The 13,431-nt window shown below is 37.3% G+C and overlaps 1 protein-coding gene across 4 annotated transcripts in view; it reads right to left on the bottom strand.

The window, feature by feature from the left end:
- The window catches only part of Dock4 (dedicator of cytokinesis 4), a 437,803-nt gene that overhangs the window by 127,690 nt on the left and 296,682 nt on the right, over nucleotides 1-13,431 (bottom strand). For all 4 annotated transcript variants that reach the window (XM_078040061.1, XM_078040058.1, XM_078040060.1 and 1 more), the window contains exons 17-22: nucleotides 12,052-12,208; nucleotides 7,141-7,238; nucleotides 6,948-7,031; nucleotides 6,681-6,781; nucleotides 3,304-3,385; nucleotides 1,985-2,155 (exon numbers count right to left, since the gene is read on the bottom strand). In XM_078040061.1, coding sequence (XP_077896187.1) covers nucleotides 1,985-2,155; nucleotides 3,304-3,385; nucleotides 6,681-6,781; nucleotides 6,948-7,031; nucleotides 7,141-7,238; nucleotides 12,052-12,208 — 693 coding nt within the window. The remainder of the gene's footprint in view (nucleotides 1-1,984; nucleotides 2,156-3,303; nucleotides 3,386-6,680; nucleotides 6,782-6,947; nucleotides 7,032-7,140; nucleotides 7,239-12,051; nucleotides 12,209-13,431) is intronic.

Here is a 13,431-nt window from a genome sequence, read left to right as displayed (position 1 = left end):
TATTTTTTAAAAACCCCTCACCAATCTATCATTTTATATGAGCTTTTTCTTAGCATCAAACTAAAAAGAAAATTATTACATCAAAATTTAGGGGTAAAGGATACTGTACAAAACAATAAAGAATGACTTCAGAAAAACTGATAAAGATATTCAGAAGCTTTGCACATATTTTGTATATTATCTCTTGATTAGGAAAAAAATCAAATAGGATTATATTTTGGGAGTTGGCTTTATGTCTTATCAGGCAGTTAAGGGAAAAAATCAAATATGATTATATATTTATTTATTTATTTGGTAGCAGGGATTGAACCCAGGGCACTTAACTACTGAGCCACATCCTCAGCCCTTTTAAAAATATTTTATTAGAGACTGTGTCTCACTAAGCTGCTGAGGCTGGCTTTGAACTCGTGAGCCTCCTGCTTCAACCTCCTGAGTTGCTGGGATTACAGGCATGTATCATCGCGCACAGTTCAAATACGATTCTTGAAAGGTGCCAAAGTTGTTTCTCAAACTTGGTCGTGGATAGAATGTCAATAACCAAGAGCAATAGAAGTCAGTGTGTTACAAAAATAAAAGCAGAACTACTCTCCCTGCAGTACCACAGTGGCCGGAGTCACCTTATGGGGATGGTTAGGGTTCAAAAGAAATACAACTAAGGTAAAGAAATATTTCTATAGCTTTAAAGAGGGTTAGAAATCTCTAGAATGTCTAGGAAGTGAGAACCCATGAATTAAAGTTACTCTTAAGAGTAAGAAAATATTTTTCAGGTTCAAATTAGGCAAACTTTGTCTCTGAAACCAGTAAAGAGAAATCTTAGGATGAAAACTCAAGTTACGAATAGCTTTTGTAGAAACGGAAACATGATGGGAACATGTGGTTAGCCTGCTGGATTATGCTTCTCAAATATCGACTACTTCAAGTAGGGTTTGGCTACTGGGCATTTGATATTGAGGTCTCTGGCAAGTTCCTGAAGTGCAGTGATTGTGCTGTTGACTAGAGAGGCCAAGATGACATTTAAAAAAGCCTGTGTTGTATCCTTGCCCAGATGGAAGATGAGTCCATCACTGTACAGAAGAGAATGTGACAAGAATAGCAATAAACAGTCAGAAAAAGCACAGCTCTATTATCACAGGACTGGTACACTTCTGCTGTTTTTGCTATCATATACTATGCCTTCCAAATGCCCCATGTCACCAAATTGTGTCAAAACCATTAAGGATCTAGTCTGATCTCATCTCCCTTGATATGTGCTCAAGGATTAAAAGTCTCTGGTCTCCAGAGTATGAACAGAGCTTGCTTCTTCTGACAGATTTGAAACCAAGTCATTAGAAATAGAAGTACATAAGAAGGATTGAGAAAGAATAGAGAAAGATATTCAGAATTATCTCTTGAAACAGGTACAAGGCCATGCTATTTGGAAAGTAGATGGATCCTGTTCTAAAACAAAAAGCAATATGTTAGGCTACACCTGGTAAGAGAACCTGGCAGCATGAACTCAGCTCTGGTCTTACACGATCAGTCCCAGGATGATTACAGTCAAGTTAAATAAAACAAAACAAAACAACATGCAGTTTAGTGAAGTCTAATGATTCTCAATAGATGAAAATGCAGTACCACACTTGGGGGAAAGAACTGCAATAGATTGGCTCTCTTACAATTCCTCCCCTGAGGCTGATGGTGATGTGCCTGACCAGCAGGATGCATCGTGGTAACTGAAACAAGGAGCAGGCAACCAACAGCCCCTCTAAGCAGAGGGAAGGGCTGGGAAAGGCAATCTAGGGAAAGCTGGTGCTCAGAGCTGGGGATGCTTAAGTCTATTCACAATGATGATCAGACTACAAATATGAACTGTGGAGCTGTGGATTTCTGGTGGGGAATTTCAGTTATGCTGCTGTGTAAAACAACAACAACAACAAAACAAAAAAAGAAAACCCAGATCACATTCACAGTTTTCCTCCATTCAGCAGAGAAGGAAACAAATTACCTGTGACTGAGATAATGCTCCAGATCCTTTGCTCTCTTGTGAAAGAAAGAAACGGACGGACATAAGGAGCTCCTGAATGCAGCAGCGGAATTCCTCTTCATTTTGCCCACCAGTGGCAAGGGAAAAGAGCCTTCGGGATTGAACTATGTATTTAAAAATGTATTCTTGTGCCTGAAAAGGAAAAGTTTAAAAAGTTAGCTTCAAAGGAGAGCAAGATTATTTATGTAACCATGACACAGCATAAAAAGCATGGTACAGTATTAGACTTTTCAACTACTGATTTAAACACCAAGGTCCTGTGAGATTTTTAAATGTATTTACTTGAAGTGGGTAAGAGCCATTTTTTGCTAATGCCTAATAAATGTACAGAAAATTTAAAATGTTTTATAATTCTGAATGAATGCTGAATTCATGAATGCTGAATATTTTTGATCCTCAGATGGCTTTTTAGATTTGGTCCATGAAGAGATACCTGATTTTCAAAAGTGATTTTGAAACTTAGTGAGGCCCTAAGCAACTTAGACCCTGTCTCAAAATAAAAATAAAAAGGGCTGGGGATGTGGTTCAGGGGTTAAACAGCCTGGGTTCAATTCCTGATAACAAAAAAAGTGATTTTGCTTTGGTAGGTACTCTTGTCACTTGGCATTTTACCTTCAAGCAGACCAAAATGAAAAATTCATAATGATTACAATGCTTCTTTCAAAAAAATGAATACTTTACCTGTAATACATAGGATGATACTCAACAGAAGACTACCAGGGCGGGGCCTAGACCACTGAGAATTTGTATTGTCCTTGAACATTAATCAGATATTAGTATCTCCAAATACAAAGGAACATATAAGGCCCAGAGACAGGAACAGCATCAACCATGAGACCCAGTAAAGCCTCAGGTTTCCTTATTTTGATCCTTGCTCAACAACCCTATTCTCTCTTAAAATTTAAGATGCATGATTCTCTGACGGTCTCTGTCAGGTGGATAGAAACCAGAGCCAGGAACTTCTAAGCTTAACTGCTCATGTGCAGTCTTCTTTCATAGGCCCTTTCCCCCTGACACTCAGGAATTTGACTTCAAGTTTCCAGGAGGCCAGAGAGGCAAGGATTCAATCCTGAGCAGGTTCCAGTGGACAAGCCTGGCAAAGTCCCTTTTGAATTTCATCAGCTCTGGAGCAGCATAAGCTGATTAAGATCCTTGAATTGGAATGTCAGTAACATATCATCACCAATTACTGTCTGTGTAGAGGAGACCAATTAGTCTAAGCATCACCGTGCCACAGCTTTGTTAGAATATGTTATCTGTTTTCAACAGCATGCTATTACCTTCAGCACCTCCTGGATATGCTCTTGCCGCTCTGCTTCTGTTATCCTGTCCACATACCACTTGAGAACTTTGATGAGATCTCTAAAATACAGGGAGAAATGTGCACAAAGTAGAGTTGGTTGCACTTTCAATGAAATGCCAATAAACCTGAAATGTGCATCATGAGGAATCTTCTTTCCCTGTGAGGTTCATAGTTTTCTGTCAATTTGCTATATAATATCTTACTAAGCCTGTAGATCAATGTCACTACCCCTTTTTGAAGCTAAAGAGAGAAAATGTGCTGTCTCCCCTTGAAATTCCCCTTAATCTGAACATATTCCATTGCCCACCCTATTTCTGGCAATGCTCTCTCAAAGGAGTGAACACAAATACTGGAGAAAAGGATTCTGGCCAAGCAAGTGGCTGGAAGTAGGGATGTTGTAGTCAACCCTGAACAACTGCTAGCTGGGATTTCTTCCCCACTGATCACATGAGCAGATAGATGGATTACCTTTCAGCTGCAGGCAAAAGGGAGTAAAAGCAATACCTGAAACTCCAAGCTACACCCCCATGGATTTCTCAGGCCATGAAAAAAAATAATAAGTCTTATTGCCAAAGTGCACCTTAGAAAACCTTTCTAGAGGAGCAAAGTAGATTTAGCTTTAAGAAACAAAAAATTTCTTATTCCCACATCCCCTGCCTTCCCCTCCTTTCACTTCCCTCTACCTAATCTAAGGTAACGCTATTCTTTTTTTTTTTTTTGTATTATAACTCTTTTTTTTTTTAGAGAGAGAGAGAGAGAGAGAGAGAGAGAGAGAGAGAGAGAGAGAGAGAGAGAGAGAGAATTTTTTAATATTTATTTTATTTGTTTTTAGTTTTTGGCAGACACAACATCCTTGTTTGTATGTGGTGCTGAGGATCGAACCCGGGCCGCACGCATGCCAGGAGAGCCCACTACAGCTTGAGCCACATCCCCAGCCCATATTACAATTCTTAATACACATATATACCATAATTTTTGTATCTGTTTGTATATAAAGTATGTTGATAAGAAAGATAGTAGAATGAAACAGACATTATTACTTTATGTATGTATGTGACTGTATGACCAAGTGATTCTACCATATGTATAATCAGAAAAATGAGAAATTATATCCCTTCTATGTATGATATATGAGAATATATAAGTGCATTCTACTGTCATGTATAACTAATTAAAATAAATAAAATTTTTTTAAAAAAAGAAACAAAAATTTTAAAAAGCAAATCAACAACCTAGGACACTTAAGATTACATTCTTGCCACATTCAACTTTGGTCAGTTCTTAATTTCTTGAAACAATTCACACAACCATGATAAAAAAATGTATACTAAGAGTTTTCTAGCTGGATTCGTTTAGATAATCCTAATTTTGCTGGCAATATTCAAAGCATCGTAATCAAGAGCCTCTTGAAAATATGCCTTTTTTCTGAACTCCATTAGGACTGATGGGATATTGATCTTGATCACATTAATGCCAGAGAGCCACTTCACAGTCAGTTGGTGCTTTTCAGCCTTGACTTCCATAATGAACACAGGTGTGTGTCTTGTATTTTCCTCATAGCCAACTCAGTGGTCAGGGAGAACTCCATGATGCCAGCATGGTCAAGCATGTTTCTTTTGGGGACACTCTTTTGAAGGTACGTGGGCTGCCTCTGGAGCTACAGTGTCTTGGGCTGTAGGAGGTGGGTAATGTGTGGGTCTTTTCTTTTCATATGGCTGTGGATGCCTTTTAGCACTACCTTCTTGGCCTTCAAAGTCTTTCTTTTGGCTTTGTTCTGGGAGGGGAAACAGCTTCCTTTTTAACCTTTGTTGCCATTTTAGAGAAAAGATCACACAAGAATTTTTGTATTGGTCAGAAAAGAATATCCGGACATGCTAGGAGGTAGATGCTGCAGGAAGTGCTATTTTAAAGATGTCAGCAAATTCCCAACCACCTACAGCTTGAGAAGATTGCATAGGCCTTATCTGTCTCGTTAGGACTGGTTATCTTGCTTTTCTGGCCAACTTGAAATATTAGAAATTATACTCTTGTCTTCTATCTTCCTATGACAATTTCAGTGAGAAGCCCTGACCTCCTCATACTGGGATCCAAATTGTTAGGTTGAGCAGGCCACCTTAGCAGTAAATCACCCTGATAGAGGGTAAAGTCTTACAAAAATATCTTAGTTTACTAAAATTTTAGAGACCTACTTTAAGTAAAACATGTCATTGTCAGAAATACTCAAGCTGATCAAATACTTATGTGATTACTTACTACCTTTATATGTCACTTAGATTGGGAGGCAGGTAAAAATCTGCTCCCAGGATCTCTGAGCTCACCTCTGGGAACTGGTGAATTGTGTATGTACGTGCCCACAGGTGCTGAAGGTTTAATGTAGAAATGTAGACAGCAAAGCAATGACAGCATTGGAGTGAGGAAACAGAACTTCAGGGTTATATTTAAACAGGGCCCAAAACTAGAAAGGTGTTATTTATAGGATTGAAAGAGAGAAGCGGTTGCCTTCTGGCAATTGTCAACTAAGCTGCCTGGGAGAAGGCACCAGCTAAGCACTATTCATTCACGCTAAGCCTTACTTGCATCACCCAAGTTGGTGGGAAATGAGGAACAGTTAAAATGGCAGCGGCCATCAAAGGGTAGATTCCAGAAACTAAATGACTTGAGGCCAGAGACCAAGTCTTCACATTATCAGAACAAAATAAAAGCTCTAGTATGAAGTAGGTGCTCAGTAGATATTAACAACTGAATGAATGAATGCTTTCAAGCAGGTACTAAGGCAAAGATTTTTTCCTGATGGTATCTCTTTCTTCAAGATAATCTTCAGGGGCAGTGATGCACGCCTGTAATCCCAACAACTCAGGAGGCTGAGGCAGGAAGATTAGCAAAGCCTTGGATTTAGGGATACCCTGTCTCTAAATAAAAAATAAAAAGGGCTGGGTATGTGGCTCAAGGGTTAAGTGACCCTGGATTCAATCCTAGTACCAAAAAAAAAAAAAAAAAAGATACACATAATCATCAGGGAATACAATAATTAAATGAAGCCTTAAAATGAAATAACCAGACATTTTTGACTAAAGAACATCAAGTTAAATAGAGATAAGATGAAAATACTTTATATTTTTGGTCTCAGAGATAGAATTCAGGAAGTTCTTTTTTTTTCTCCTGTTTTCAACCAAAATCAGTCCTAGCCATTAAAGAAGGGTGTGTGAGGAAGAAAGATATTGTCTCAAGAGGCACTTCAGTTGCTGTGCTTCATTTCTTCCTGCACCACCTTTAAATGTTCCTATACAGCTGCTTCTGCTTAGACAAGCTCAAAAGGAACTGCTTCTAAACGAATTACAAGATAAACGGCTTTACCTGTACGCAAGGGCCCCAGCAAAATGACTCTCAATGTAAGTGTCCATTACAGGTTTAAAGTGGTGAAATTTGCTATCTTGCAGCAAATTTATTATGTGAACCTAAAAAAAAAAAAAAAAGAGCTTTTTAAAACCAAATGCAGATTGAGTTTTTTTTGTTCCGTTAAAAATAAACACATTATCAACTGCATATCTCTAAAACAGCCTCATGAAAGTCAAGATTGAGAGATACAATCATTACAATATAATTGAGTGAATTTAAACTTACCAAAGAATCAAACACTTTAGACCCATATTTCTGGGAATTTTCATCTAAAATTCCAAATAGGGTATCCAGTGTATCTTGCAGAAACTGTTGGATAAAGAAGTAGTAAATGAATGAATAAAATACTATTTGTGCTTCCCCTCCAAATGTTCTTTATTCTGTAAGTTTTCAAGATGGGTAATGAAATAACATGTACCTTTACTATCTCTGAGCCATCGATTTCTTTTAATTTGGAGAGACAGCCTGTGATCTTGTCTGGATGGGTTCTCCATTTCAAAAGATCAAGCATATCACCTTTTCAAATAAAAAAGGAAGATTAATTGCCTTTATAGAGAATAGTGATAAAAGTTGAGTTCTTAAACATGTTGCTTGCCCCTCCTAGCCATTTAAGTTGCAGGCATCTCCAGGATAGCATTTATTTCAGTGTATTCTAATTATTCCTCCCTGCTCCTACTTAACCCTTTAGTTTTCAGGTTGGATGCTGCTTCATCCAAGAAGCCTTTTCTGGGATCCCTAGCTATCCATCTCTTCTATGTGCTCCACCTAACAGTAACTCCTATCTTACCATCACAGTTGTTTGTTAATGCCCCAAACTGACTATAAACATCAGTATAAAATAGAGCTAAGCTTGGCCCTATGGTACTCCCAATAGCAAGAACAGAGTAGGTATCTGACTGACAAATGTTTGTTGAATAATTTGTGCCTCTTCCTAGTAAGATGAGAATATCTTGGGGGCTGAGAACCTCCTTTATTTACGTTTGTACCTGCAAACATGAACACTCCGCTTAGCACCCAACTTTGCCTAGATCAAAGGTCTTCTTGATGGACAAAGTGACCCAAACCCTGCAGGACTTAAAGGTCACTGCACAATAATGACAAGCCCAGTGTTCTCAGACATGAGAGTGCCAGTTCCTAGATTTCATAGGCTATCTTCTGCCCTGGATTCTGGGTAAGCACAGTGCCCTGCTCTGCAACTGCCTTCCCTTCTGAAACTACCTGTGGGCCCTGAGCCCTGCAAGCCCAGCAGGGATGGCTTCCAGGCTCAGCAGGGTAGAGAGAGAAGCCTGGAGGGATTTTCCAGGTGGAATAGTGAGAAATTCACTTCAAAGTACTTGTTTCAGAAGAAACCCAAATGGGACTTGCTGAGAGACAAAAAGACTAACAAGGAATCAAAACTTCCTAAACCTCACAAAAATCAAGAAAGTAGTTGAGAAGGAAAATACAGATTGAACAGAAATGTGAAAAAGCACAAGAATCTTAACAGGAAAGAGAAACAATTTCACCAAAGACAGATGAGAGAAAATCTTCATAAAAGATTTTAGTAAGAAATTTACTACAAGTGGAGCATCTCTAATCTGAAAATTCAAAATCCCAAAATACTACAAAATTCAAAACTTTTTGAGCACCAACATGATGCCATAAGTGGAAATCCACTTAAGTTGTGGGTCACTTAAGTTGTGACCTCCTGTGATAGATCATAGCCAAAATGCTGGACCATTAAAAATATTGTCTATAATTAGCATTAGCTTATGTATATAAGGTGTATATGAAACTTAAATAAATTCTATGTTTGGACTTGGGTCTCATCTCCAAGATATCTTATGCATATGTAAATATTTTATAATATAAAAAATCCTAATATCTGAAATAATTCTAGTCCCAAGCATATCAGACAAGGAATACTCAACCTGTACTAAATAGGAATGTGTATCTACAACAGTGAAAAGGAGAAGGATAATTTAAAATAGGAAAAAGAAGAAATATTTGAAATACTAATTTTGAAATAGATTTATGATGTCTTCTAACCAAAAAAATCATGAAAATGTTTAATATTACTTTCTAACTCAGATATCCTGAGGATATTATTGAAACCTTTTAAAAATGGATTGGCTTTATTTAGAATATCAGATAGTTCCACAGTGAGACGCACAATGAATTACAGAGACAGGGCTCTATTATTCTCCTAGTTTGCTTCTTTCTTCTTCCTCCTTTCTTCTTCTCCCATCTAATTTCAGGATGCCTCCCATTCCTAATATCTTCTCTCTTAAAAACTCCTATTACATTTCCCCTGCCATTCACTCCTCACTTCCCACCCCATCCCATCCTACTCTCACTCCTTCCCCTGGCTCTCTTTCCCTTCCCCTTCAAGTGAAGCAGTTGCTGTGTAGTTCAGGGCTCTGTCCAATGCAACAAGGTGGCTCTGCTGGTCATACAGTGGCATCCCCAGAGGCAGTAAACCTGAGGTTTACTTAATGCCTTCTAATCACTGAGGACCAGGAGCCTCATGAACAGAGCTTGACAACCAACTATAGTGGTTCAGACAATCCCATTGGGACTGCTCTTAAAGGAGCACATGAAAGCACACAGCAGTTATATCTATATGAACACAATTGTGTATTCAAGTACTCAAAGTTGAGGCAAACTGTCACCTCCTAGGTTTGTTTTAATCATATGAAGATAAGTTAGCTACACATGAGAAACAATGATCTGAAAATATGAATTTCATATATTCCATTTAAGGAGCATTTACTAAGTATACTATAAGAGCTATAAAATATGAGGATGACATGACCCCACTCCTGCTTAAAATCTCTACTTCTGGCAATCACTGATTTCCAGCACAATGTCCTGGCCTTGGCACATTATCCATGCACAATACTGGGTAATACACAGAGAGTGCAGATAGACCTTAATGAATTCTGAAATGCAAATCTGCTCTAAGAAAATGCTTCTAGGGACTGAATCACTTGTTAAATGTCCAATTGTAGTAGAAATGTGATGTGTATATTTTTTTGAGTGAAGCAAAATGAATACATATCAATTTAATTCCAATTTGGAACTGGATTACTTCTACACAGAGATGTGTGTCCAGCATGAAAATTTTAGAAAGATCAACTGACTTCCTTCTCCCTTCTCATCTCTTAAAGCATGCTATTCATTTCCTGGCTCATTTTGAGCTGTCTTACATTGACAAGGTTAATCAAAGTCAAAATGATAATCAGCCTCCAAAAATGAGCCAGACATTGCATGGAATTCTATTCCAGCTTCTGTATAGTGAGATGTTTAATAGAATGGTTTCATGAATAGTTTATTTTATAAATTTACTTGGAAATGTTTTCTTCTTTTGCAAAGGAGCAACTTCTAATTTTTAGCACTTGGTTCTCCCTTTCTTATGTTCTTAATTCTGCCTAACATCCTAAATCCTTGAACTAGAACAAATTCAGGATGCAAGGTCAAATATTTTGATGTCAGTGACTCTACTGTTAGGTTTATCTGTATGGAGGGCAGAATAATGCCCCCCCCAAAGATATCCATATCCAAATTCCTAGAAATTCGACTGTTTACCTTACAGAGCAAGAGAGACTTTACAGATGTGATTAAAAGTCTTATAATAGGGAAATTATATTGGATTTTCTGGTCCAATGTAATCACCAGGGTCCTATAAACATGGAAGAGGGTAAGAGAAAAATTTGAAGATGCTACTACTGGCTTTAGAAGATGGGGGAAGGCCCAAGAGCTAATAATTGCAGGCAGCCTCTGGAAGCTAAAGGTAAGAAAAAGTATTCTCCTCTATCGTGTCCAAACACTTTAATTTTAGCTTAGAAAAACTGATTTTAGATACCTGATCTCTAAAACTGTAGGGTGATATATCTGTGTTTGTTTTAAGCCAACAGGTTTGTGGCAATTGTTATAGCAGCAATGGAACAGTTAACTAACGTGGTCCTAAAATGTTTACAAGGGATTAGTTAAATGTGAATATGAGCTCTATAACATGTAGGATAAATACAATTTTTTTATTCATTAGGATGAATTTTTTTATATTCATCCTAATCCATGTAGGATGAACATAAATTTTGTCTAAGAGAGTCAGCAACAGGTTGATTTTGTCATCTATATAATCTCCACAGGAGTAGATTGGCTCCATAACAAATACCTGAGGTTTACTTAATGCCTTTTAATCACTGAGTTTTGTCAATGGATATTTATTTATTTATTTTAATTGGGGATATGACAGCAGGATTTGCATTTTGTTTCATTGTACACAACTGCAGCACAATTTTACATTTCTATGGTTGCATACATTGTAGCATATGTACGGTCCTACATGGACCTAGGGTAATGATGTCCATCTCATTCCACCATCTTTCCTGCCCCCATACCGGCTCCCTGTTCTCCCTCTCCTTTTCCCAAAGTTCCTCCATTTTTCGAATGCCTACCCTGTTCCTCAATGGAGGTTTTATTTAAGTAAACATCATTTACCACTAAATGCTGATGAAGTCCAGGACAACTTAACTTGGTGTCTTATCAAAATGCAGGCTGAAATTGAGTGGTCAATATACTACTATATTTTGCTTCTTTCCTGATACTATGTTCTAAGAGAAGAACTATGCTTACTTCTACAAAGGATGTTCCATGACACCACAGACAGAAGTAATAACACCTAACAAATGTTCAGGCACAGTGATGTTCTATGAGACACAATATCTTATTATGAAGTGATTCTCCTCAGTATAATGAATCTAACTTATTAATATAGCATTCAGGGTACGAGCTAAGAGCCTTATATGGCAACCATGAAAAACTGAAAAAAAATGTTTAATTTACTTCTTTCATTACAGACGATGTTTTCATAACAATTTGCCAAGGAGAAAAGCTTGCTTTATTAATCATAACTTGCTAAACAATCACTGACATAAAAAGTAATGCCAGAGCAGAAAAGCAATATCCATCTAATTAAACAAAAAACAGGCTTTATTCTAAAGCCTACAATTAGCACTCTTTATGGAGCTATAAAACAAGACATTAAGGTGGTGGTATTTTTTTTTTTTGTCTCTTTTAAAAATGCAGCTGGGTTTTAATGATTTGTTTGAGGAGTTGTGTACTTGATTTTCAACACCGAGATAATTTTGAAATCCTTAAATGTCACGTATTCAACAGATCATTGGGTCACCCCTGTTTCCATTTTATTGGAAATCCTAAACAGATCAACAATTTTTCTAGTGCAAAGTTCTTAAATGTAACTGTAGTACATGCTGAATATTCTTATCAAAATTCATACATGCACTTAGGTACAAAGGCTTTCAAATAACACTGCATCATACATTACCATTTTGTGTGAGTTTTGTGGAACAGAGAAAAGATGTTATCCAAAAAGACTCTTTTGTTGCCTTCATGGCTTGATTATTATTCCCAAGGAAAATGCCCTTGGAAAACGGAAGCTTGAGGTAGCGGGTAGTATCCTGAAGGTTTGTGTTTTCTTCACACTGTTAAAACATTTAAACAAAAAAAAAAAAAAAAAAGAGAGGAAAGAAACTTCATTAAGAATTATTGAGCAAAATTTCCATTCCTACCCATTTATGAACAAGGAAATAGTCCAAAAAAAATTATAAGCAGAATTTGGCTTTTAAGTAAAATGCAACAAAAATGTGTAAAAAGAATTAAGTACAAATTATGGACTCAGATCCATCTGAATTTAAATCCTAGTGCTGTCATTTCCAATGTGAGAGACCTTATCAAGTTACTTAACCGCTCAAGAGTTTCTGTTGTCTTTCTCTAAAACCTCATTATCTTGTCAGAAGAATTAGATTACATAAAGCCTTTAACACAGTCCCTGATACACTGGAAATGCTCAAGAAATCATATTTGCAGTGACCAGAGGATTTTTAAAAAGAATGCTTAAATTTTTCCAACATCTCAGCTGAGTCAGCTGTTAAAACTGTACTTTGAAAACCTGCAATTAAAGAAAAGGTATTTCAGATAATCTAATAGTCCCACTATGCAAAGGAAACCTCTTCTTCACAAAAAATGTTGGCTAACAAATGTAAAAGAAATTACAGATTCAGAAAATATAATATCATATCCCTACTGTAATTATTTCTTCAGTTAAGGACTGCTGTTTACTGCTAAAGTCAGCAGGAGAATCGTTGATGAGGACCTGAATGCTCATGTGATGCCAACACATAGATTACTTCCTATTAGCAAGAGGACAAACACAACTGCATGGGGTGGGGGGGGGCAGGCTGTGATCACACCAAGGCAGGCAACACAGGGACACACATCATCTACAATGCATTGTCACCAAAGATGTTTAACCTGGCACCAGAGGAAACACAGGAATGGAGCGACATGCTGAACAACGCTATAGAAAAGCATCAAGACAAACCCGAAGAGTAGTGCCTTCTGCAATAGGCGTGGCCCATCTCTTCAAGTCAGTGTTGTCAACAAAGGGATTGTTCTAGATTAATCAACACTTCAGAGACAGCCTGATATAACAGATGGTCCTGGATTTGAACAAGCATGCTGCATTGCCCAAATATTTTTGTGGGTATTTGAAAGTTAAGTTCTAAGTGAGATAAAAATTTAGTGACTGAAAAAACCATTAATTGTTTTTAAAAAGTACATTAAAATAAATATATATGCTCTGTTATCATTTATTTTAAAAGTCTATGTAGCTAGAAGGGTACACACTAAGGGGTTAATGGTTAAC

This window comes from Ictidomys tridecemlineatus, chromosome 2 (assembly GCF_052094955.1).
Source record: "Ictidomys tridecemlineatus isolate mIctTri1 chromosome 2, mIctTri1.hap1, whole genome shotgun sequence".
Lineage (NCBI taxonomy): Eukaryota > Metazoa > Chordata > Mammalia > Rodentia > Sciuridae > Ictidomys > Ictidomys tridecemlineatus.
The sequence above is the reverse complement of the archived record's forward strand: the minus strand, read 5'-3'. Positions and strand labels throughout refer to the sequence as shown.